This window comes from Cnephaeus nilssonii (genome assembly GCF_951640355.1).
Source record: "Cnephaeus nilssonii genome assembly, chromosome: 14".
Classification (NCBI taxonomy): domain Eukaryota; kingdom Metazoa; phylum Chordata; class Mammalia; order Chiroptera; family Vespertilionidae; genus Cnephaeus; species Cnephaeus nilssonii.
Window position 1 is genome coordinate 43,929,420 of NC_137085.1, and position 26,005 is coordinate 43,955,424.

A 26,005-nucleotide genomic window follows, 5' to 3' on the forward strand; every position below is an offset into this window, starting at 1 on the left:
GCTCTTTGCATCCATCACATGAAAGACTCAACAATAACTCCAGGCAGTACTTAAGGATGGATCACTGTTCAGAAAAGCAGTTACATATTCCAAACTGACACAACCAGTGAAATTACTTCAGTGGGTGCATGGGAAATATTTCTATAGAAAGTTAAATGGTGCCCAAATTGTCGCCAAAGATTAGGTGTTAGAATCCTCCATTTCCATTTTTTAATACCCAAGTTTACCTCTTCTGGTCCCAAGACACTTCTCTCATCCTCCCCACAATCCCCCCCACCCCCGCACCATTAAACACATGAACAGAATCTCCCCCACCATTAAACACATGAACAGACTTGCTCACCATCAGCTCGACTCTGAGCTAAAATGGTCACCATTTCACCTTTGGGGATTTCTAACAGGTAGAGAACAGCATCTTCCCGAACCATCCCTCTGAAATCCTGTGTGTTCACCTGATGGGAAGGGCGAACAGGAAAAACAAAAACAAAAACACAAGAAGTTGTTTATAAAAAGGTGCTGCCTTAGCTTTCATTGGACTATAAATTCTAACATTCTATCTGGGCCTTCTCATCAGGGTCTTCCCAGAGCAAAACTCAGATGTAAAGAAGTCCTTTGTGAGCCTGGGCCCCGGGTCCGGGCGAGGCCGCGGGCCCCTGGATCCGGGTGAGCCTGGGCCCCTGGATCCGGGTGAGCCTGGGCCCCGGGTCCGGGCGAGGCCGCGGGCCCCTGGATCCGGGTGAGCCTGGGCCCCGGGTCCGGGCGAGGCCGCGGGCCCCTGGATCCGGGCGAGGCCGCGGGCCCCGGGTCCGGGCGAGGCCGCGGGCCCCTGGATCCGGGTGAGCCTGGCCCCGGGTCCGGGTGAGGCCGCGGGCCCCTGGATCCGGGTGAGCCTGGGTCCCGGGTCCGGGTGAGGCCGCGGGCCCCTGGATCCGGGTGAGCCTGGGTCCCGGGTCCGGGTGAGGCCGCGGGCCCCTGGATCCGGGTGAGCCTGGGTCCCGGGTCCGGGTGAGGCCGCGGGCCCCTGGATCCGGGTGAGCCTGGGTCCCGGGTCCGGGTGAGCCTGGGTCCCGGGTCCGGGTGAGGCCGCGGGCCCCTGGATCCGGGTGAGCCTGGGTCCCGGGTCCGGGTGAGGCCGCGGGCCCCTGGATCCGGGTGAGCCTGGGTCCCGGGTCCGGGTGAAGCCGTGCCCCCGCTGGGTCCGGCCGAGACCAAACCAGAGGGAGTCGGACCTGCATTATCACCATTTGTCCACCATCCAGAGCTGAGGGGTCAGTGCCGACATGTACTCATAAGGAACTGGTGGACATTGATATTGGGTCTCAAAAGAACTGTTGGTCCAGAAAGAAACTCACTACAGACTGATTTTTTGCCTGTCAGCATAACTATTATTGCCCGTCGCACATTCAATTCTTATAAGTACATCTCTAGTGACACATGATTTCGCTCATCTAGGGGAAATGATGAACAACATGGACTGATGAACAAGAACAGAACCAGAAACAAGGAGGCACCGATCGGACTATCGGGCCTCAGAGGGAGGATAGGGGAGGGTGGGGGGAGAAGGGAGAGATCAACCAAAGGTCCTGTGTGCATGCATAAGAGCCTAACCAATGGTTAAGTTCAACAGGGGGTTGGGGCATCCATGGGGAGGGATGTGGGATGGGAATGGGGGGATGAGGACAAATATGTGACACCTTAATCAATAAAGAAATTAAAAAAAAAAAAAGAAGTCCTTAGTGCCCCTACTCAAGCCCTCCCAGCACCCTGCTATTGGCCTGGCCTGTGGGGCATCACCACACCTTCCAGCCTCCCACACTGCCAACCACCCTTAGGAAGATGCATTCTGTCCAAGACCCGCCAGGAGATCAGACTGGAACTTTCTGTGGTTGTGTTTGTTTTTCTTTGAGTCTCCCATTGAGGTAGTCAGGGAGGTCATGATCAGGAAAGAGGTAACTATAATGCAACAGGGCGTGGTGGGGTCTACGGCAAACAAGCATGCTGGCCTAGCTGAAGGCATTGACACTATTTTTAAATTAGTTCAAATAAAAGCCTGAAAATAAAAAGTTCTGATCAATTCCGCCTTTCTCCTATAGCTTCTACCACCTAAAAGTCGTTTAATAGGAGTTTAGGAAATTGAAGAGCCTTATATGGGAGGCAAATAGCCTAATATACAGGCTTATGTATTTAAGCTTCTGACACACACTTATTTCTGGCAAGGAGACCACAACTGTAAGTAGCATTCGGAAGTTATAAGGCAAGTAAAACTGAAATGTGGGAGGGAAAGACATTTTGACATCTTTGTTTTGTACCTTTCAAACCACGTGACAAGAGAAAAATTACAAATAAGTAAAATTCAAAAATTATTTTAAAGTCCCTAATATTTTAATAATGTATGACAGAAGTAAAAAGTACAGAATTCCTATGAAATATGCTCTTCAGTCATTGAGGATTGTAGAAGCCTTTAATCAAAGAGTACTACTTTATTACTAAAAGCAGTTCATTCATTAATGTGAGAAGGTATGATTTAATGAATGTCAGAATTTATAATCCAATGAAAACGGGCAGTAGACTAAAACTTACTTGGTCCTTTTAAAATAAAATGATCTGCTAAAGCAATCACATTAACTTTTCCTTTGAAACAATATTTAGCACTTAAGACAACTGTCATTCTCATCTCTCCATCCCCCAATTAGGGATCATTGATTGCACTTTGTCACTGATGCTTTCTTATGCCATTTGTAGATCTACATCTGTGTCTATAAACGGCCACATGTATGTTTTTATATGAATGTATATGCTTCTATTTGTTTATTTACATAAGAGAAAGCCCTAAAGGTCCCTCTGTCCATCTCTACAGCCATGTGAAACTGACCTTCCGTTAAGCCAAAACACTTTTAATAGTCAAAATTTAAGCACACAAGGTAGCTACACTAAAATCCACATGGTTAATGAGCAAACTTAGAGGCGTTTTTTTCTCCTTTCCATCCCCTAAAGGTTTCTGAAAGGGAAAGGACAACCCTGCCAGACCAATAATAAGCAGAGAGACAGCCCAGCCTCGCCCCAGGGCATGTCTGTTTCTGTTATTTACAAGCCACACGCTCCGAGGACCGCAGCACAGCCCACTCCCGTCTTCTCTCCACAGGTCAGGCTGTCACCTGACAAAAGGAAGAGCCGCACTTCAAACCCCTGTGATACAAAACGTGGCTGGCGTCTGTACATGGTGCACCACATAGATCCAATGTCACCACGTAAACGAGTTCTGAAACAAGTTAAAGTGAAAAAACCAACAACAGGGCAGCACGTTGACTCTTTGAAAGTTAGACTGTACAGTCCTCTACAAGAAATATCCTCTTATTGTCTATTTAGTAGCTTACAGGATCTCCCGTGCCCGCTGGGAGCCCAAAGAGGAGTCTGTATCAGCCTCAGCTCATGCGGGCGGAGCGGCCTCCCTGCCCAGCAGGCGAGGTCCATCTTTTTCACCCCTTTTGTGGTCCACAGAAAACTGATTCACAATCAGGAGCCAGGAAGCCAGTTCCCACGGTTTCTTCCTTGTCACCAAGTGAAAACAGGAAACAAGACACTTTAAGTATAAACGCTGCATACCATAGCTTTTACCCATGGAAGTGACTCTCCCAGCTTTAGCGACTTACGGAGAGGTCAACCTGTCAAGTCCCTCTGTGAATTCCCTTTTTTTTTTTTTTTCCCATGGAAATTCAGAAAATCTATTTTCCCCGAATAAAAAATATTTTATCCTTGATCCTTCCTGAGCAAAAGCTTCCAAACTCCTCCTACCTGGCTTCCGATGGCCCCAATACTAGTTAGGAAACACGTTTTCTCTCCTTTGGCGTCGGCCCAGGAGTAAATTGGTATGAGCTGGCACTGGATGGGACTCTTATCAGTAGCACTTGGTAAGTGATGTTTCCTAGGATCATGTGGCACCACAAGGTTCACTCAGGTACACTTAGTCTTCTAGGATCCTGACCAAAGCCAAAGAGGGTCTAGAATGTCACTGGACAGCTTCAGCCAGGCTCACGATCAAGGTTTGCCCTTCATGTGCTCCAGAAATGGAAGCTCACCTACTGCAACGGGGCCAAGAGGCAAGAGGGCTGCCCGCTTGGTGTTCTGCGTCCTGCTCCCTCAGGAATTCTGCGTTTACGCCCCTCTCCTCTGAGTCTAGATGCTCTTACCAGATCCCCAAGGAACTCCCACAGAAATGATGCAAGTTTACAGAAGCAGGAATTCCAGGGAAGCCAGTTCCCTAGCATTCTGTATTTGTAACAGTCAAGAGGTACTTGACATTCTTGAAGTTTATTCTGAAGTCACTGGGAATACATTACACCTATCGCATAAAATGTCCAAGCTGCGTTGGTTATTTTTTAAAACCAAGAGATTTTACAAACTCCTATACAGTAACTTTAAAAGTACTAATATTTGATTAACCAAGAAACTCCTCTCCTGGACGGCTTTAGATGTCAATAACACATTCAGTGGCAGCGACTTATTCTTTTCCAGTGGGTGAAGAAGGGACATGGACCTTCGTGCTCTGTGCCAGGAACTCCGCTAGGTGCCTGTGTTATCTACGCTCATCTTCCAGGGTCCCTGCACGGCAGGTGTTCTTATCCCCACTGAACAGAGACAGAAACCCGAGTCTCAGAGGTTGAGCCAGGGTCACAGAACTAATGAGAGCCTGGGATGGGATTCAAATCAGACAATCTGGTGCCAACACCCACCTCTGTTCAATTACAGCACACTGCCTTGAGAGTGACAACCAGACAGGGGACTCGATGAAAGACAAAATTACAGCCCGGCTAGCATGGCTCTGTGGTTGACCTTCGACCTATGAAACAGGCGGTCACGGTTCAAATCCCAGTCAGGTGAGGGCATATGTTTGGGTTGTGAGCTTGATCCCCAGTAGGGGGCGTGCAGGAGGCGGCTGATCAATGATTCTCTTTAATCATTGATATTTCTCTCTCTCTCTCTCCCTGACCCTTCCTCTCAGAAATCAGTAAATATATATTTTAAAAAATAAACCCAAATTAGCAAGATTGTCTTCTTGTTGTTAAACATCACCCAAGGATATTTTTCCATTGACTTTTTAGAGAGTGGAAGGGAGGGTAGAGACAAAGAGAGGGAAACATCAATATGACAGATATATATATCGATTGGTTGCCTGCCACACTCGCCCCAACCAGGAGAGGAGGTATGTGCCCTTGACCAGAATTGAACCCGGGACCCTTCAGTCCACAGTCAGATGCTCTATCCACTGAGCCAAACTAGCTACTGCAGCAAGATATTTTGAAAGATCTTCTTCCTAGGCTTTAGCTACAGTCTTGATTTTTTTTTTTTGTTTTTTTTTTTTTTTTTGTTAATAAAGATAATACAAATCTTTGCAAGGGTCTTGAGCATTATAAATTCCCACCCAGGAGTGACTTTTGGGTTCCAGAACTGAGAAGACAGGACCCATTTCAGGGAAACTGAGACCTTGATGCCGGGCATCGACAAACCTGAAGCCGACCTATTTTCACAAGTGGGACCACTTCCCCCTCCCTTACAGAAGACCGCCAGAAACCCCACTCTTTCCCAGTAACTTCCAGACACAGGATGGGCTTTCCTTACCTTCAGAATTTGGTCGCCTTCTAGAAGGCCTTCTTGGTCTGCCGAGGTCCCCTCTTGAATGCCGCCCACAAATATCCCGACGTCATTGCCACCAGCCAACCGCAGGCCCACGCTGTCCCCCTTCCTGAACCTCACCATCTTGGTATTGGGGCTTCGGTGGTTTCAGTTTCAGAGAGGAAAAATGGAAGATTATTTATGTAAAAGGGGACCAACATGAGCAGATGAGAGATTTAATTTCTTCTTTCTATAGAGCGATGTATAGTTTCATTTTTCTCCTAGCATGTGTAATTTTATCTTCCTTGGGGCTGTACGATGAATACAACAGGCCCACTTTACCAGTGTCAGAGTGGAAACATAGAATGTTTATGGGAGCTCACTCAAGATTAGAAAGCAAAGAAAGGGCAAGGTTGGGGTTAAAATCAAGGCCATATAAACTAATCAAGCCTCTCGCTGAGCCAGGGCTCCTGTCAAACGGACACCCAGCCTGGGTTCAACAAGAAAGCCACCTCCTAATCCAGGAGCTGCTGCTCTTGAACACTGACCATGGTCAAGTGCATAGCATGGCGTCCCGTCCCTCCCCCACCCTGGGATCCTCCTGTCTCTGCAGCCCAACAGAGGCACTTGGTAAGCAGCACGTCACCTGTCTGTTGTTACCCAGCTGCCAAACTCAAACATCCAGAATCGCATTCTGGAGACGTGGCCAGGTAAGGAAGGACACAGCAGACCCAGCTAACGTCACCCACTTCACCCGCTTCCACATTTCACTCTCCCACAAATGATTTCTCTTTCTCATGAACACTAGCAACAGGCGTGGGTTCAAGGTGGCTGATGACATGCAAAATCACCACCCGTCGCTAAACAAAACGCCATTCTTCTGGATTTCAGTTCAGGAGAAAGAGCTATGTGGAAGAAGACAGGGAAAGAGAGACGGGAACACATACCCATAAATCGCTTCATCTTCAGGACTGGGACGAAGAAAAGTCCTCGGTAATGCTTTTGGTTGAGGAGCTGTGGGTTAGAAAGCACCTGTCATTATCGACGTGGACTAAAAGGAGTGTGTTTGTCTCAAAATATAAAGATCACAAAACCCACCAAAAATTCAAGTCTGTACCTTATGCTACATATGTGTCACCACATCAAACAACAAATGTTAAGTCTTAGAGTGAAGTTTAATTCTAAGATGGCAGGTGCCAACCGTTCCTAAGTAAGTGAGAAATGAACCTCTAAAATGCAAGGTGTCTCTTCCTTTTTGAGAATGATTTTAAAAGTAATTTTTCTCTCTCCTTCCAGCCATCCTCTGGACTTACCGAGCAAAAACTTCTGAAAGGGACTATTTATTTATTTAAAATGAGCCTCACCCGCCCAGCTGGTGTGGCTCAGTGGTTGAGCATCAACCTATGAATCAGGAGATCATGGTGTGATTCCTGGTCAGGGCACATGCCCGGGTTGCAGGCTCAACCCCTGTGCAGGTGGCAGCCAATCAGGGATTCTCTCGCATCACTGATGTTTCTCTCTCTCTCTCCCTCTCCCTTCCTCTCTGAAATAAATAAAAATATATTTTTAAAAAATAAATAAAATGAGCCTTACCTGGGGCTTCCTCTTGGTGTTTGGGCTCCTGGCTGGTCTCTGCAGCAGCTGCAATATCCCCCGCGCACTTGAAGGGAGTGGGTGTGGAGCCCATCCGGGACCACCTGCTCTGGATGTCCTCCCTCGAACTTAAGCACACGGCACGTAAACATCTCATCATGTGACAGATTCGCACATACCTTTGTGTGCACACTCACAGCAGCGTGTGCGAGGGAAAATACACATCGCCTCACCTGGGCTTTTCCTTCAGCTTCTCATTGGAGGAATGATAATCATAGTCGGAATACGGCTGCCGTCTCTCCTCTGGGGAAAATGACCGGTTGGACTCTATTTCCGAGATATCTGGTTTCAACAATAAGAAAAGACTTTGCCATGAAATATTTAAGACCTGTACCAGAAATTATCCCCGCTCTCGTTAGGAAACATGGGAAACGGAAGACAGGCAGTAAATGTGCTATTAGTCTTCCCGAAGTGAAAAAAAAAAATCTGTAGATTATGAACTACTCGTATATACATTTTTTACTGACATGTTCTGTCGGAAGGGGAGGGCATCTATAATAATAAAAGTATAATATGCTAATTAGACCGGACAGCCAAACATCCAGCATTCCGGGGCTGCAAGGACTGAGGTAACAGAGGGGACTGAGCCCCTTGCACAAATTTCGTGCATTCGGCCTCTAGTTAATTAATAAAGAGAAAGCCGAATAAAGAATTCTAGGTCTCTCTTTCATCACACTTTCTATCAAAGCTGCTACTGAAGACTCAAAATTCAATTACTGGGTCACATGTATATGCTTCTCCAACATTAATGCACACACAAATCATCCACGCTCTTGTTCTGGGGTGAGGATGCAGCTGTCCTGGGGTGAGGCCGGAGACACTGCAAGTGTATCAAGCTCCCAGATGCTGCTGAGGCTGCCGGTGGGGTGAGGACCACACTTTGAAAAGCAAGGCAATACACTCCAGGCTCTTAGCATGCTGGAATGACTTCTCTGCACTATTCATAGCAGTAACAACGGCTTAGACGTTGGATATAATGGAAATTAAACTAAGTTCTAGACAGCCATTCTTTTCAAAATCAACATCTGTTTTAAAACTTGAGAACCTAATATTTTTTCTAAACTTCGCCACACAAAGGCAATGCGAGATGGTTCAGTAGGATATATCGTGATTACTTATGTTTATTGGTAATTGGTAGATGGTTCAAGTATTATCCTGGGTATAATTCATATTTGAGAAATGAATATAATGCCTTAAAAGAAAAGAGGTGACGTGGATTGCTAACCACTGAATACACAATAGAAGCCATTCTGATTCTTCATTACAGTGTCTACCAGTTTAGGCTATCCTCCACATTGTCTTCTCTTTGTTGGAAATATTAATAGCCACTTTAAAAAAACACATAGGAGCCCAGCTGGTGTGGCTCAGTGGTTGAGTGTCAACCCATGAACCAGTCAGGGGCTCAATCCCCAGTGGGGGGCGTGCAGGAGCCAGCTGATCAATGACACTCTCTCATCATTAATGCTTCTCTCGCTCTCCCTCTCCCTTCCTCTCTGAAATCAATAAAAATATATTTAAAAACACGTGCAAGAATGAGCAATTTACAAGTGTATGTGGTTAGTTCTTTGAACTTCTCGTACATGCTTGGTTTACTAACATGTTTTGTTTTCGGTGGCCTAATCCGTGTCCCCCGGGAGCTCACAAGTGCACCCGAATCTCGCATGGGAAACCTGATTTCAACGGACACTTTAATGAGACAGGAACAACCGAACACTTCTCTTTCGGGATCGGAGCTTAACGGAGAGGCTTTCATTGGCAACTGAACTTCCCGTGGGAGGGCTGGGCTAGACAGAGGTGAGCATGCGGACGCGACAGCCTCCCGGCTTCCAGCCTCGCTCGCAGCCTCTTTACCTTCTGAGTCGCTGTCATCCAACGCTGGGATGTGGATGAGCGTCTGCTTGCTGTCTCTCAGCACCACCAGCTGCAGTTTTCCTCTGGACTTTTCTATCAGTTTTCGAGCATCCGTCAAAGACATGTTCTCGGTTACAGTGCCATTTATCTGTGTTCAAAAGGCACAGGAATGGTACATGCCATACAGCTATTCGCGGCAAAGGAGAAAATTGGCATTTTCTCCCGCTAAAAATGTAAAAGACCTTGCTCATCTATTCAAACAGACCTGGAATTTAGCGGGGGAGGGGGAGGGCGGCAAATAAAAATGCATTATCCTTTCAATTAACTATAACCCTGCATGCCTGGATCCCAAATACAGGCATGAGAGCGCTGTCGTGTACTTAAGTTACTCTGCTAATTTATTTACCTTCCAAGCTCAAGGCGATGGTTTGGCTTACTACCGGAAGGTGTCTCCTGACCAGAGAGGTTTACAAAAACTATTAAATATTCAGCATTCATATACCACCAACTCTACCTCTCATCTTTCCTTCATTTAGGGAATAGGAGCTTAAACTTTCAACTAACAGGGAAGGGAAAAAATTACCCAGTGATATATTTTTAAAAACTGCTACTAAACTAGGACAGCGCTCTCCAAGTCTGGTTTTTCTGATAAAAATTATCTCACTGTGCTGCCCTCCCCCGCCTCTGTCCTACTACGGCGTCCCAGGGCGACCAAGTTCCACCGTGTTCGCACCCGAATGCGGAAACGCAGACGAGGAGCCAACACGAAGCTGACCGTCCTCCCCCCTGCTCACCCACCTTGAGGATGATGTCCCCTTCGTGCAGGTTGCCATCCTTGGTTGCCAGACCGGTGCTGGTCATCTCCTTTATGAAGATCTGACTCCCCAGCCGGAGACCATACTCTAGAAGACAGAAACACACCCATTTCATCCACTTGCTCAGAAAACTTAGTCTGGTTTTCAGGACTTTTTAAAAAGACGGATGAAAATTAATTCTGAATGTGGGATATACTCTGTAAAACAACTGGCCTGGAGTCATCAAAAGAAGTCAAGGTCGCCCTGGCCGGTGTGGCTTACTTGGTTGAGTGTTGTCCTTTGCTCCGAAAGGTCATGGGCTTGATTCTCAGTCAGGGCGCATGCCCAGGTTGTGGGTTTGATCCCTGGTTGGGGTGCTAACAGGAGGCAACCAATCAATGTTTCTCTCTCTCTCTCTCTCCCCCTCCCTTTCCCTTCTTCTCTCTCTAAAAATCAATAAAAAATATATTTTAAAAAGTCAATGTCATACAAAACAAAAGAGGCAGAGGGACTGTTCCATATTAATAAGAGACATAAAAACTAAATGCAATGCAAGAACCTTCACGAGGATCCTTGATCCAATGTGGGGAAGAGGTGGTAGGGGGCGGGTCACATTATTTTAGAGCAACTGCAAAATAAACTGTACTGTAATATATTAAAACAGATATTAATGCTAATGTGATAAAGGCATTACGGTTATGTAGGAGAATGTTCTTAGCCTCAGGGGATACCTGCTGAAATATTTAAGGGTGAATTATTTGTACGTTGCCTGCAACTTACTTTCAAGTGGTTCCAGAACACCACTGGGAGACAGGATATAAGAGAGTGGGAGGGATAAGGGACAGGGAAAAGGAGCAGGAGAGAGGGGGGAAAGGGAAGGAGAATGAGAACAAATGTGGCAAAATGTTAACAACTGTTAAATGTGTTAATGATGTTAAAACTAGGTGAAGGCTATGTATGAGTATTCGCTATAAAATTAACACTTTGCGAAATAAAATGCTGGGGAGATAAAGAACAATTCAGTACATCTTAATAGGCATATTCCGCTGGCGATGCAGTTGCCCACAGAAAGGCCTTCATCTGTAACAGCTTAGGTTGTGTGGGGTTTAGCACTGAAAATATTTCAGTGTGTGAAGAAAAGGGGTAAACAAACCAGGCAAAGCAATAAAGTATTCAACTAAAACCAGCATAGCTCTGAGGTTTTATGGACGTTGAATTGCTCTCAAAAGAAAAAAAAAAAACTGTACTTAGTACGATTTTGCAATTCTTGTGGGTTGATGAATTAATGTCATTATAAAAGGTTAGAAAAAAATCTATAGAATCCTTAAATCTCCTGAGATACATATTCCTCAGAGAAAGGCTATTTAAGGTAAATTTCCAACCTGGACAGCACAAGTTTTTCACTTTGCTTCCTTTTTTTTCCCTTTGGAAGGAGAACAATTAGAGAACAAGAGAAAAGATTTGTTACAAGAACTGTAAAAAGTCAGAAGCCAGCCCTAGTTGGTTTGGCTCAATGGATAGAGCGTCGGCCTGCGGACTGAAGGGTCCCAGGTTCGATACCGGCCAAGGGCACATGCTTGGGTTGCGGGCTCGATCCCCAGTAGGGGGCGTGCAGGAGGCAGCCAATCAATGGTTCTCTCTCATCATTGATGTTTCTCTCTCTCTCTCCCTCTCCCTTCAGCTTTAAAATCAATAATAAAAAAAAAAGTCAGAAGCCAAAAACCAACGCAAAGAATATCACACCACCGGGCTCTAGAGCCCCGCCCATTCACCTGCTTGTTTCCTCTCCCCTATGGAAATCTGCGTTCTAGCTCCACCACCCACCCACTGGCTTCGAGATGTGGGCAAGCTGCTTCCCCTCTGAGTTCCGGAATCCTCACCTAAACGGCAGGGGCTGGGAGCTTCCCTCGCTGCCACACGGGGTTTTAGTGAATCCTGGATGTGACTGTGTGCAAGGGCTCCAGGACGGAACGTGGGACCGGCAGCCTGGCCACTGCCCGCCTCGTGCCTGTGAGCGTTACCAGCGTTGGGCCTCTTGGGTTCCCAAGACAGAATGTAAGAGGAAACCCTGGAGAAATCGCCAGGCAGATTTTATTAAGCTTATGCTCAAGCACCAGCATAAGTTGAGGGAGACAACACAGAGGAAAGGAAGGTCCTCTGACCTGGCTCAGGGCCCGGCTCTGCTTAGGTGCTTCCATAAGCTGGGGTCAGAGCGGGTTTGCACAAAACGATGGCTTTTAGAAAAAGGTGGGCTTGTGGAATTTTCCATGTCAGGGTAGGAAAAGCAAGCGGTTAGAAGAAAGATAAAATTCTGCACTTTTTTTTTGAGCTGGGAATGGAGGGGTGGTACATTCTTGTGGTCAGCTTATCTGGCCTTCCTTCTGGCCACCTGGCCATAACTTGGCTTCCTAGCCACTGGGTACTTTTCCATTCCCGAGGCCCAAGTCCCTGGGCTATCCCAGGCAAACCAAAAACTTCTCTGAACTTTCAAATTCCAACCTCCACACAGCGTTAGGTCCTGGCATAGAGGAAAAATGCAACCAAAATGCTATTGTTCTCTCCTGTGGTCTCATCAGTGTAAGCTGAACCAGGCTCATGGGGGGGCTGGTTAACAGATTCCAGGTTCCCACCCCAGTGTTTCCGAGTCAGCGGCAGGGGCCTGAGAATCTGCATTTCTAGCACGTGCCCAGGTGTTGCTTGTGCTGCTTTGAGAACCACTGGCCTCGTAATTAAAAGCCAGATCTCTGCAGCCTGTGCTAGTTCAATGTGCAAGTCCCTGAACTGTTCTGTGCCTCAGTCTTCTCGTCTATAAAATGAAGATGTCCTAACTCCTACGTGAGGTAGTGATGAGGATGGTGTGAGCTACTCGGGGCGAAGCATGTAGGTCAGTGACATGACACAGGCAGTGCCATGGCAGAGCTAGCTGTTATTACACGAGGGCTTTTCTTCATCAGCTGTGATACCTTCATTTGCTTTGTTTTTCGTCAGAAGGACTCCGATGGGCTTGTCAGCTTCGTGGTCCCGCCGCCCTCTCGGCTGAGGGGTGGGGCTGCCCAAGCGGAGGTGCTCGCAGCTCCGGGACATCTTGTAGCGGGCATCGGGCTGCCCCCTGGGCCTGTACTCCACCTCCGGGCTGTAGGCCCGGTCGTAGGCCTGGTCAATGCTCCGGCCTCGCCCGTGGCTGCTATCTCGGCCTCGCCCATAGTCATGGTCCAGGCCCCGCTCCAGGCTCCGGCCGCGGGTCCGGTCTCGGGCTCCATCATAGTAATCTTGGTCCAGGCCCCGCTCCAGGCTCCGGCCGCGGGTCCGGTCTCGGGCTCCATCATAGTCATCACGATCCAGGCCCCGCTCCAGGCTCCGGCCACGGCTCCGGTCTCGGGCTCGGCCATAGTCACCGTGGTCCAGGCCCCGCTCCAGGCTCCGGCCGCGGTCCCGCTCCTGGCTGCGCGGACGGTCGTGGGGATGCCCCCTCTCCAGGCTGTTCTCCCAGCTGTGCAGCCGGCTCCTCTCACTGTACCGATCACTGTACCCGCTGCGGGCACTTCTCCGGTCAAACTCATCCATCACCTCGAAAGCCCGGTCTTCCTCGTTGAGCGGAAGGCCACCCTGCAGCGGGGCCAGCTGGACCTTCCGGGGCCTCTTGACCACCTGTTAACCAAAGCACAGAGGGGTGATAGGACAATCACAATTCAACGTAAGGGAATGTAATGGCTAAAAGCTCTGGTTCTCCTTCCAGTAAAACTGTGTCCCTGAGCCTCAGGTTCCTCATCTGGAAAACAGGGACAGTAAAGACCTCATAGGGTCGAGAACCAAGTCAGACAATGAGTATAAAGGTCTCAACACAATGCCTGCAAAATCGGCTTCTACTCAAGAGTGTAAAAAGTACCAAGGGACTCTAAGTCACTGAGTTACAAAAATGGAAATCCAGAAAGTGAGACAGTCTATGTACAACTGTCTAGATTCTTCTAAAAGTCAGTGTCATTAAAAGGGAGGGTGGGGGAGGTTAGGGGAAGAGGTGGGAGAAAGAGGAATCCTTCTAGATTAGGAAGGACAAAAAAGACAAGGGCCAGGTGCAATGAATGAACTTTGATAGAATCCCAGGGGGAAGAAAAAAAAAAGTCTATCAAAGAAATCTTAGGATGTGGTCTGGATATTAGATGATGTTACAGAGTTGTTAATTTTCTTAGCGAGGACCATAGTGCAGTTATGTAGAGGAATGTCCTTATTTAGAAAAGACATATGCTGAAATAGAACTGAACTGCCATGTATGCAACTTCCCTTCAAATGGTTCACTAAAAATATGTGTTTTTATACACCAAATGGAGAAAAAAATAAGTCAATATGGCAGAATATTAACATGTAGAAGATATATGTGTTTATTACATTCATCTTTGGACTTTTTGTTTGAAAAGTTTCATAATATAAAGTTTAAAAAAATAAAATACCACATACCCAGTGCATCCCCTAGCACTGCCCTTACACTCACTATACTCCAAATTCTTACTGTGTGTGTCCCCGGGCCCCTGCTACAGGGCCAAGTGGCATCTGGCTCACTGTTGATTCTCAACCAATGTCTGCTACATGAATGAGAGAGCAAACGAATGAACGCTACAGATGGCCACCTCCTCCTAAGAAACTTCAGTTTATGAAGGTATAACAGATCTTGTTTGGGCCTTTACAAATGAGTTTTTGAGCTAAAATGTATTTTCTAAATGAACCCTCTTTTATCACTGTTCTCAATCTAGGCCAGTGGTCGGCAAACTGCGGCTCGCGAGCCACATGCGGCTCTTTGGCCCCTTGAGTGTGGCTCTTCCACAAAATATCACGGCCTGGGCAAGTCTATTTTGAAGAAGTGGCATTAGAAGAAGTTTAAGTTTAAAAAATGTGGCTCTCAAAAGAAATTTCAATCGTTGTACTGTTGATATTTGGCTCTGTTGACTAATGAGTTTGCCGACCACTTATCTAGGCAATTCTCATGGAGAATAATTGTCTAACCTGGCTCTGAAGGTAAAACTCACTCAGATGAAAGAGTCATTGGTCATACGAAGTTAGGAGAAAGAGGAGAAAGAGGCAGGAGGCATTATTTACATACACCTCTACCTCATCCACTACATCGCCCTCCTAAAGTACTGAGGATACAAGAGGTAGAGGCCCCTAGATGACGTAGGTATGTCAAGTGCCTAAAGGTAAGTGGTCATTTTCTTCTAGGCATAAAAACAAAATTCTACTGAGGAGAGAGGAAACAAACCCAGGACTTACAATGGCAGCGATCTTCCCACTTTTCCTCAGCTGCTGCACGGCGAATGAATGGAGCACCCCCTCCATGGGGGTGCCGTTAACCATGACCACCCTGTCATTTTCTCTGCAAACAAAAAATAAAAACGGGATGTGAAAAACTCCTCCCACTTATTCACTGTCAATTTTTTACTTAGGAACAAACAGGGGCAGCAAATGGATGTGAAATACGGACTGAAGGGCTCAATGTCTGAGGACTCCCAAGGCTTCACCAGCCAAGTCAGGGAGAGCTCTCCCAAGGCAGGAACCCAGGAGTCATCAGCCCACTTTCAACTGTGTCTACTGAGAACAGTGGGGGAGAAGGCCCCCCAGGAGCCACCTGACAATGGCGAGGTCTGAGCACCAAGGGCCTCCTGCACCGGCCTCCTTACCCCGGTGCACACAGGGCTTCGGGAAGTCTACACAGACCCTCAAGGAAGGTTTGTATCCACTTATGCTCTGGACGGGAAGAAGTCAAGAGCGTGCCTCAGAGTCGTAAAGAAATTTTGAGGTCACAGAACCCTCTTACCTTTATCTCACTCCAAAAACTATTGCAAAATTCTCCTCTCCTCTCTGAAACACTACAAACTTCGACAGGAGCATGTGGAGACTTGGAATGCCAATAGAACCTACACTCTGGAGCTGTCTGGCCACGGCAGTCACGTGACTAACTTTCGCTTCTGCCCTGAGAAACGATGGTGAGGGGCTCAGAGATGCATTCTTTCAAACAGCGTTCTCTCTTCAGACCAGGAAAGGGGTGGCAGTTGGAAAACTTGTGTTTTCATGGAGTAAATTTTCCCAATTTCCACATCCCTCTTACAAAGCAGACAAGCATTAAGCCAGAGTATCCTCATTAAATTCTTAATGAACATAAATTAAAATAAGCAGAGTTGGGTACGCTTTGGCGGGGGGCGGTGGGGAAGCAATGCCAATCTTCTATTCCAGTGGTCGGCAAACCGCGGCTCGCGAGCCACATGCGGCTCTTTGGCCCCTTGAGTGTGGCTCTTGCACAAAATACCACGGCCTGGGCGAGTCTATTTTGAAGAAGTGGCGTTAGAAGAAGTTTAAGTTTAAAAAATTTGGCTCTCAAAAGAAATTTCAATCGTTGTACTGTTGGTATTTGGCTCTGTTGACTAATGAGTTTGCTGATCGCTGTTCTATTCCATGTTCAGAAATGGTCCCTAAGCCCAGGAATGACAGCGGTGATAGTTAGAACTACCTTCCTATGGAACCACTGCTCTCCTTCCTCTATTTGGATGCTCCCAAAGGACTGGTGTGCTATGGCCTTAATTCTCATATAAATTCACACGTATGTATATAAAAGCACACACATACATATATACATATACATAGATATATGCTTTTTAAATATTATTTTATAATGAACACCACCCGCAGCATCTTGTCTGGGGCCGACCCAGCGGGCTGCAGGGGCTGGGGCGCGAAGGGAGGCCACTCACTGGAGCAGCCCGTCGGCGGGCCCGCCGGGAAGCACGTCAGAAATGACGATGGACGTTTCTCCATTTTCAAAGTGGGGGTTGTCTCTGCCTCCGGACACTGCAATTCCAAACCCTCTTTTGGAATCCTGTTCATGGAAGTGAAGAGAAAAACTTACAGACAAACAAACAAACAAACACCCTTTCCATAAGTGGCTTTCAGGATGTATTACAAGCACTCAGTAAAGTAAAGGGCGACCCAATCACCAGACCCAGCTCAGGAAGAGCGGGCTTCACAGAAACAAAATAAAGCGGCATCCTGGTGAGCTGACAGGTTTATAAAGGGAAATCCCTTCTCTAAAAGAAACAGCCTCGTGAAGGCTGGGGAAGATGGCGAGCACTGACTGGCGTTGTCCCTAGAAGCTGGCAGGGGATGGGAAATAACACTTTCTGTCCGAATAGGGCCATGCTAGTTGCATAACCAATCCTACCTGTTCTCGAATCCCGGCCTGAGCTGGAACAGCTTCAGGCACCACCGAATCCATGCTGAAACAGTATTATGTAAAGAATACCTTTCACTCCCCAAATTAGAGGAGTTGGTGGGTCCATTTTAAATATAGGGTGAAAAATAAGTAAACGGATTTTAAAGATCAAGTCTGAAGATAAACTTAGAGTTGAGCTCTTATGAGACAGCAAAGCATTAAATTCTTTTCTACATGCACATAACATGGGAATACAGATTCATTACCTCCATGGTCAAGAACAGTAACCGTGATCCCAGAGAACACGGAATCCTAATTCAATTCAGTGTTCAGGAAAGCTAGGCCTCCGGTATCATCCGGATGATATGCGTAGATATGACTATACCCCTAGAGTAGAGTTTGATTATGTAAAAATCTACTCAGAGAATAAAAAATTTCCCCTCAAGAAAAGTGCCCACCTGGGCCCACTATGGGGACAAACGGTCCCCAACACAAAACAGGCTGGGCTGCCCACAGCGAACCACACGGCTCTGGGTTTGGCAGCACCATCACCCGTGCCTGGTTTTACACAGAGGCAGCTCCATCCTCTAGACCAGGCCTAAGATGTCTCTCACCTTTGCCAGATTGAAGGGGTATGTGAAATGCTGGTGGATGGGCACAGAGAAGAGACAGAACTGAAAAAATGAGGCCTAGGGGGGGAACCCCTCAACTGATGAAGCCATGGTTACTGCCCCGGAAGTTTCAGCACCTGATCTGTGTGTGTTTTTCCCGGATGAATTTAATACATATTTACTCAGAAACCAAATGTTCGTTAAAGACAGAAGTTGAAGAAGGAAGACTCCATTTAAGGAACTGACCATTCCCCTAGGAAGTGACAGAGACTGGAGGGATTCAGAGCAGGAGTGAGACGCTCAGGGCCCAGGAAAATCACAGCGATGCTGACCAAGGCGGCTTGACGGAATGAGACTTGGGGACCACGAGTGTAGCTCTAGTCCAGCTCAGCTGCACAGAAATCACTCACCCCCTGTCGGTGCCTACGCTTGTTTAGAGTGGGGTTAACGCTAGCATGCCTCCCTTGAAGTCTGCTGTCAGAATAAAAAGGAACGGAGCTAACATTTCTTAAGCCACGACCCCCTGCATTGGAAGCTGTTTGTATTACCTCATTTAATCAAGAGGAGCAAAACCTCTGAAATGACTTTTAAAACTAAGTAAAATGGCCTTCGCAGCTGCTGTTCCATTGGTTGAGCATGTCCCATGCACCAAAAGGTTGCTGGTTTGATTCTGGGTCAGAGCACATGCCTGGGTTGAGGGCTCAATCCCCAGCAGGGGGCGTGCAAGAGGCAGCCGATCAATGTTCCTCTTTCTCCCTCCCTCCCTTCCTGTATCTAAAATCAATAAAAAATATTTAAATTTTCAAAAAATTAAGTAAAATATATTCACATATATTACTTCTACCTTCAGTACCACTGGATAAGGGGATTTTTTTTTTACATCTAATTAACTCAACACCTCTTAATACAATAAGGAGAAAGGCGAACAACCCATGTCTCCTGATGGCTAAACCAATGTTTTAAATTTAGTTTAGACTTCAAACTCACAGAAGGAGTTAAAAGTTTTCTATATATTACAATAAAAATTATTAGAGTTGCAGAGGCTACCTCAATGTCCTTAAACAGTACAGGTTATTTCCATTCCTCCCCTCTTTTTCTCTATTTTTTCATAACCTGTTCTGTCTGGAAATAGATGAATGCACTAAATAACCTCTAGAATCTTCTATGTTATACAGACTGTAACCAAAACAATGTAATAGCGTGCAAATCTTTGTTGATGTGGTAATTATTGCCAGCTATTCCCTACAATGCACTATCCACCTGAAGGGGAAAACACTGTGTTTAGGGCAAAACAAGCAAGGCCCACGATCCGTAAACACGAGAACATGACTGTGGCCGGTACGGCACGTGCGGCACTCACCTTCTGCAGGGTCACAGTGTACTGCTCCCATATCACCTCCTCCATCCCTGGGGCCTGTGGAAAACAAGCAAAACCAATGTGATTAAAACCTCAAACGTTTCAACGCTAAATATGAAACCATAATCCAAAATAGCTCCATATAAAGAAGTTCAGCTTAGACTTTGAATATACCAAAAGTTGGTGTGTTTAGGAACATTATGCTGCCTATTTGCAAACACTCTCTCCTGCAATGAAATGGCATTCTTAACAATCCTGGAAAATTACTGAAATACACAGTGAGATATATGCTCTAAAAAGAGTAAAATATTCTATGTGGAACCTTTTTATGATCACCACTCCAAAACAGTGTCACTATAGAGTACCTTAAAAAGAGAATTAGCCTGGCCAGTGTGGCTCAGCACTTGAGTGATGACCCAGGAACCACGAGGTCACTGGTTCAATTCCTGGTCAGGGCACATGCCTGGGTTGCGGGCTTGATCCCCAGTAGGGGACGTGCAAGAGGCAGATGATCAATGTTTATTTCTCTATCCCTCTCCCTCTAAAAAATCAATGAAAACATTTTTTTTAAAGAGAGAATTAGATAGTTCCAAGCAGATATCTTTCATTCTTTTGCTTTTCTTTTTTTAAAAAATATATTTTTATTGATTTCAGATGGGAAGGGAGAGATAGAAACATCAATGATGAGAGGGAATCATTAATTGGCTGCCTCCTGCATGCCCCCTACTAGGGATCGAACCCGAAATCCGAACATGTGCCCATGATGGAACCGAACCTGGGACCCTTCAGTCTGAAGGCTGACGCTCTATCCACTGAGCCAAACCAGCCAGGGCTTGCTTTTCTTTTTAACCAGTCTCTGCTCTTCCTATCAAAGGCAATCTCCCAGGCAAGTTTTCTGCATTTTTATATCTAAAGGAATCCACGGTCTTATCACAAAAAGTGTTCAATTGTGTAGTCTGTGAAATCCCTTTTTTCCATTAGTATTGCTGGATGTGAAAAATGAAAATGCCTGCCTATACAGGCCACTGGGGCTTCAGGTTGTAACAATATTCCAAAATAGATGTCTAGGAAAACCAGAAAATAGTGGGCATCATTTAAAAAAATAATAATAATGCACTAGTACAGACTGCCTTGAAGGGAAATCCTTAAAGGCTAGAAATGCCAAGACAGCTCAAAGCTGGAGAGAGAAGCCAGCCCTGACACAGGTGTTTACAGGACATGCTGGGAAGAAAGATAAATTGTAGGATCCAAACAGGATGGAGATCAGATCAAAGTAGATGTATGAGGGGGGAAACCCAGGCAGAGGGAGATGGCATGGACACATCTCATCCTTGGTGCCGAGTAGAATGGAAATAACTAAAAATATCTCGCTGTAGAATTCCTATCAACAGACCTGTACTCACAGAGGTTTGGAACTGAAATTCATATTATGGATATGAGCACACACGACCCAAACACTCCGGCCCAAAGTGGTTCTGCTCTGCTAGGACCCAGGTACCCAGAGGCAGATGCCAATTCTCCCAAGGAACTCACTCAAGCGCAGGCTTCCAAGAATGCCCGCGCTACACATCTGAGGAACAAGAGTTCACAATCTAAACACACACATCAAACAAGTTGCGTGACTGAGAATTAAAAGAAACCAAAAACTGCAGAATCAAATGTGGTCAATACTGAAAATATCAGTCACAGACCAAAAAAAAGTATGTTAAATATGCACCATGTTTACCATAGGAAATTAAAAGGGGATACTGAAAGAATAATGAAAAAACAACAACAAGAGACCATCAAGAATGACTAAAAGCAAACCTGAAAAAGAAAAAGAAAAATTTGTAGAAATGAAAAAATGTGGTGATTGAAATTAGATAAAGAATGGATTAAACCACATACTACAGCCCTAATGGGTTTGACTCAGTGGATAGAGTGTCGGTCTTCGGACTGAAGGGTCCCAGGTTCGATACCGGTCAAGGCAGCTGATCGATGTTTCTCTCTCATCAATGTTTCTAACTCTCTATCCCTCTCCCTTCCTCTCTGTTAAAAAAAAAAAATCAATAAAATATATTTTTTTAAAAACACACACATACTACACACAGGTGAAGACACTCATCAATGAATTGGGAGACAGATGTGAAGAAATTAACCGGATGCAGCACAAAGCATTTGAAAAGTGAAACATAAACAGAGAAGAGTGACCAAGGATCACAGTGCGTCTAATTACATGTTCTGAAGGAAATGATAAGAGTGGAGGAGAGATGCAATACCCGAAGAGATAATAGCTCTTCCAGAACTGAGGATGTTTCAGGTTCAGGAAGCCCAGTTCATAGCAAGGAGGGCAAGTTTTTTTGTTTGTTTTTTAAATATATTTTATTGATTTTTACAGAGAGGAAGGGAGAAGGATAGAGAGCTAGAAACATCGATGAAAGAGAAACATCGACCAGCTGCCTCCTGCACACCCCCTACCGGGGATGTGCCCGCAACCAATGTACATGCCCTTGACTGGAATGGGACACCCCCCCCCCCCCCCCCGTCCCCAGACGGACGCTCTATCCACTGAGCCAAACCGGCTTCGGCAAGGAGGGCAAGTTTTTAAAAAGAAAAGAGCCCTGACTGGTGTGGCTCAATTGGTTAAGCATAGTCCCAGGCACATAAAGGTTGCCAGTTCCATTCATGGTCCACTAGGGGGCGTGCAGGAGGCAGGCACTTGTTACGCTCTCACATAAATGTTTCTCCCTCCCTCTCCCTCTAAAAATCAATAAGAAATAAAAGAAAAACACTTTTAAACACATGGAACTATCACGTCAGAAAAAGATACAGCGACTTGAGAGCAGCTAGACAGAAGAGATTACTACTAAAAGAACAACAATTAGAATGACAGCCAACTTCTAAAGAGCAGTAATAGAAGCCTGAAGTCAGTACCGTTAAGATCTTTAAAACAATACCTGTTGATTAACAGAGCAGAAAATAATTTTTTAAAAACACAAAAACTACCCATAGCTGGTTTGGCTCCGGAAATTCTAACCAATACCACGGCAATCACCCCCCTAGGATTAAGCAATGCTATGGGGTTGAGTGTCCAAAAAGAGAGTGATATTTCGGTTAAATGAACCGACCGACACAGTGAAATGCCCGGGCACTGAAAAGAATATTTAACTTCCATCAGTCTGTTTAAAAGTTTCTTCATCATGATGACTATGTTTTCAATTAAAGAGAATTTTTCATTTTCTGGTCTGTCCACTGTTGGTGGAAGCAGTGGGAATATAAATTAGTACAAACCTTCCAGGGGGCAAATTACCAATGCGTACCACAATGTAACATCTGCATTTCCCTTGGCCAATCAATGCCACTTCTAGAAGTTTATTCTACAGACATATTTGCACAAGCGCACAAAAACATACGTATAAACTTGTTTATATCTGCTTATATTTTTAAAACAGATAATCATAAAATATCCAACAATAGGAGAGCAGGTATATATATGTATACATAGAGCTCTATATTTAAAAGTCTACTGTGGGGATCAAGATACAAAACATCCATGTTTCCATTCCTGTTTTCATATATATGCTTATAAGGAAAGGACTAGAAGAATAAATACCAAAAAAATGTTAAACTTCCCCCAAGAGCTGTGGAATGGCAGAAAATATTTTTATATGAGCACATTACTTTTAGAATACATTTTTATTTTAAAAATAAAAACAGCACACTCCCTTTTCAAAGTTTTAGATTTACATATTTTTTATTGTTTAGGCAAATAAATGAATTGCTATAGATTTTTTTTAATGTTGCCCAAGTAGAATAAGCCTGGATTTTGAAATTCACTATTCTTCCATAATGAGATTATACTGTCTTGATTTCTGTGCTGCCTGCAGGGGTGATTTAAATTAGATTTTCCCCAGATCTACTGGATGGAGGGAGTGGTTAGTGGGGTAAAGGGGAGGTGGCAGAAGTGAAAAAAAAAAATTAGATTTTCCAGAGACTGGGTTAATCCCCTACCACTACCAATAGGACTAAGTCAAATTCTTAATCAGACCTTACCAGGTGCCTAAAGGCCTCACCAAAAACTCCGATATGACTCTCATCAAATTGCAAGGGTCTTCTTCTTATTCAGGGTTAAGAAACTGTGGCATAACGCATTCACTACTTAAACATAATATTAAAAGAATATATATTCTGTTAAACTAAGTGATGAATTTAAAATCCTAAAGGTAAGGGAATTGGAGAAAAATAAATTTTAATACCTCCTTTGAGCATTAAAAATATACAGTAACTATGTGTACGTATTTAGTTAGTCCACAGAGCTGTGACTTTTTTGCAAAGGTCTCAGAGGAAACCCTTCATGCATTGAGAGCCTTCCTTCCTTCATTCCCTCACTCACTCGTTCATTCGAAAATATTTATTAGCAACCCCTACGCACCAAACAGGTGGTTCCTGGGACTTGAGATACATTGATGAGTAAAACAGCCAAAGCCCATGTGGAGTTTACCAGCCAAGGTGTGCCCCAAAAGCAAATCACCGAGTGTCTCCCCTGCCTCCTCTCTACACAGGATTACCTTTTCAGAAGCACACAGAGCCCCCCATAAACACACATATCCCTCAGAACACCAGCTCTGCATGCATCCCTGGGGGCAGGCTGCCAGTGTGCAGCAGCGTAGCTGAGAGCTGAGCTCATGCCTTTCACATGGAACCCCGGGCCTTGGGTCCTCCCCCCCCCTTCCCCGCCTGTCTGTGCTGGGCTGTGCACAGATCAGAGAACCTCTATCAATATTCAGAATGTCTTTGTGAATGCCAGGGGGGTGGCTGTTTAGCATTAGGGAACTTTGCATGCAGGGCCATAGGGAGAGCATACATGTGTCAGAGATAAAGATATTCCATATTCCATGACGCAGTGAAATGTGTGAATGTGTGCACAAGGGTACACAAGAGGGTATTCTTAGCAGCAATGCCCTCAATAGCCAACACCTAGAAACAAGCCAAATATCAATCAAAAGCAGACAGGACATAAAAAATCATGATCTATTATTAAAATGCAATGTATACAGCAACGAAGACACACTAGAGCCACACATACTACAACACATGCATCTCACACATACCACTGAGTGAGACACATCCTAGAAGAATTCGTCGAGTGTGAGATCATCGTTCCCAACAATGTGAACAGACTTAACTCTACTGTACTGGACTTGTAAGAATTTGGCTAAGACTGCAAATTTTAGGTTATGCAGTTTTTATCACAATGGGGGGGAAAAAGCCAACGAAACTAATCTTTTGTTTAGGGATATTTGTAAGTATGGATGTGTGTAGGGAATGAGAAACACGGAATTCAGGATGAAATGGCTGAGGAACGAGGCGCAGTGAGATAGGGACGGCTACAAGGTATGTGCCCTTCTTGGGGAAGGTTCATGGACACACGTGATGAGCTCACGGGGATTTGCGTTATGATTATGCTTTTGATTTAGATATAGGATTCTTTTACGTGTCCCAATATTTCGTGAGTTAAAAAATGGGGGAGCACATGGTCAACATCACGGCTACCTGGTTCCTGGCCGAGACCCCTATACAAACATTCTTTTTTTTTTAATCTTTATTGTTCAAAGTATTACATATGTCCCCTTTTTTCCCCCCACTGACCTCTTCTAGCCCACCCTGCCCCCCACCCCAGGCCTTCACCACCCTATTGTCCGTGTCCCTGGGTTGTGCATACATGCACACAAATATTCTCTAACGCAGTACAGACTTTGCAAGGTGAAAGGGCAGAAGAAAGGGTGATCATTTCTACTGAAGGAAGGGCAAGGCAGGAGGCAGAAGCAGTAACGTGAGAGGGTGTGTGAAGGCACGGAGGGAATGAAAGGGGAGAATGAGGCTAGCTCTGGGGGCTGCCAGGTGCAGGAGACTCCCAGCCTCCTTCCCACCCCAAGTCAACATTCCAGCTGCCCGGGATCCGTGTGCGTGTCCCCACTCTTTTCTCGTCACTTTCATTGTTCATGAAAGGAGTATTAAGAACAAGCCCCTCGATATTAGAAGGAATCATTTCTACAGGACATGGAAAGTGAAGAGAGCTCGTTTTTCTACCATAAATAGGAAAGCTTTGTGTTAACAGTAAGGTATTTTCGTGAAAAAAAAAAAAAAAAAACAAAGAGAAAGAAACAAAGACAAACAGTTATTTGACCTGTTGTTTTAAAAATACCCTCCAGTTGTTATAAAGTTTCTTTCCTTTGGAAGAATCTTGGCCAAAACAGGAAACATCCTGTATTTTATATAAAGAATATGGAAACAGGTTCAAACCCAACCGAAAGACAGATACCCAAAGTCTTCAGTGCTCTGTGTCCCCCTCAACAGCCAAACTGCTGCTCCCCAGTGATGGAGGCCAAAGCTCAAGGTAAAGACGAATTAAAATGGCTCACAAGGGACATGCTTGACAAAGATCCCAAGCCACGAAAGTAAACACTCCTACATGTTACAGTACTACCTTTGTCCAAACTACACAAAAAAGGACATGAGAAAACCTCTTTTTCTTCTCATGTAGAAGCCTAAGCATAGAATAAGAATATAGATTTCTGCAGAGTAAGGAACCAAAAAGCTCTTCCCCAAAAAACAAGACGTTCCGACCCACCAACATCTTCCACGCGGCCGTCTATTAGGTTTCCCCAGGAAGCACCACCGGCTCCCAGAGTCCCTGGGAAACAGCAGCCTCTGATTCATAAATCCCGGGGGCGCCCTCCATTTCACAGAAGTCCGCTAAAAATGGGGCAAATAATTAAAAAGCCACGACTGACTGCCATCTGCATCTCCCAATTTGTTACGGAAAGCTGCCAGCACGGATAAACCCACAGAGAAAGGTGGGAGGGACTTTGCTGCCCCCCCCCCGACCCCCACCCAACCCCTTCCTGAAAAAAGGTTGGGAAAGAAGAGGGGTGAGAGCTGGCAAAGAGAGACTCAC

The 26,005-nt window shown here is 45.5% G+C and overlaps 1 protein-coding gene across 8 annotated transcripts in view; it reads right to left on the minus strand.

Annotated features, from left to right (window-relative positions):
• TJP2 (tight junction protein 2) overlaps nucleotides 1–26,005 on the minus strand; it is a 110,308-nt gene that overhangs the window by 18,362 nt on the left and 65,941 nt on the right. For all 8 annotated transcript variants that reach the window (XM_079789893.1, XM_079789896.1, XM_079789892.1 and 5 more), the window contains 11 exons: nucleotides 19,072–19,125; nucleotides 16,643–16,767; nucleotides 15,168–15,270; nucleotides 12,872–13,556; nucleotides 9,913–10,016; nucleotides 9,115–9,262; nucleotides 7,437–7,545; nucleotides 7,204–7,331; nucleotides 6,558–6,624; nucleotides 5,617–5,767; nucleotides 344–452 (listed from right to left, as the gene is read on the minus strand). In XM_079789893.1, coding sequence (XP_079646019.1) covers nucleotides 344–452; nucleotides 5,617–5,767; nucleotides 6,558–6,624; nucleotides 7,204–7,331; nucleotides 7,437–7,545; nucleotides 9,115–9,262; nucleotides 9,913–10,016; nucleotides 12,872–13,556; nucleotides 15,168–15,270; nucleotides 16,643–16,767; nucleotides 19,072–19,116 — 1,774 coding nt within the window. In that variant the 5' untranslated portion in view covers nucleotides 19,117–19,125. The remainder of the gene's footprint in view (nucleotides 1–343; nucleotides 453–5,616; nucleotides 5,768–6,557; nucleotides 6,625–7,203; nucleotides 7,332–7,436; nucleotides 7,546–9,114; nucleotides 9,263–9,912; nucleotides 10,017–12,871; nucleotides 13,557–15,167; nucleotides 15,271–16,642; nucleotides 16,768–19,071; nucleotides 19,126–26,005) is intronic.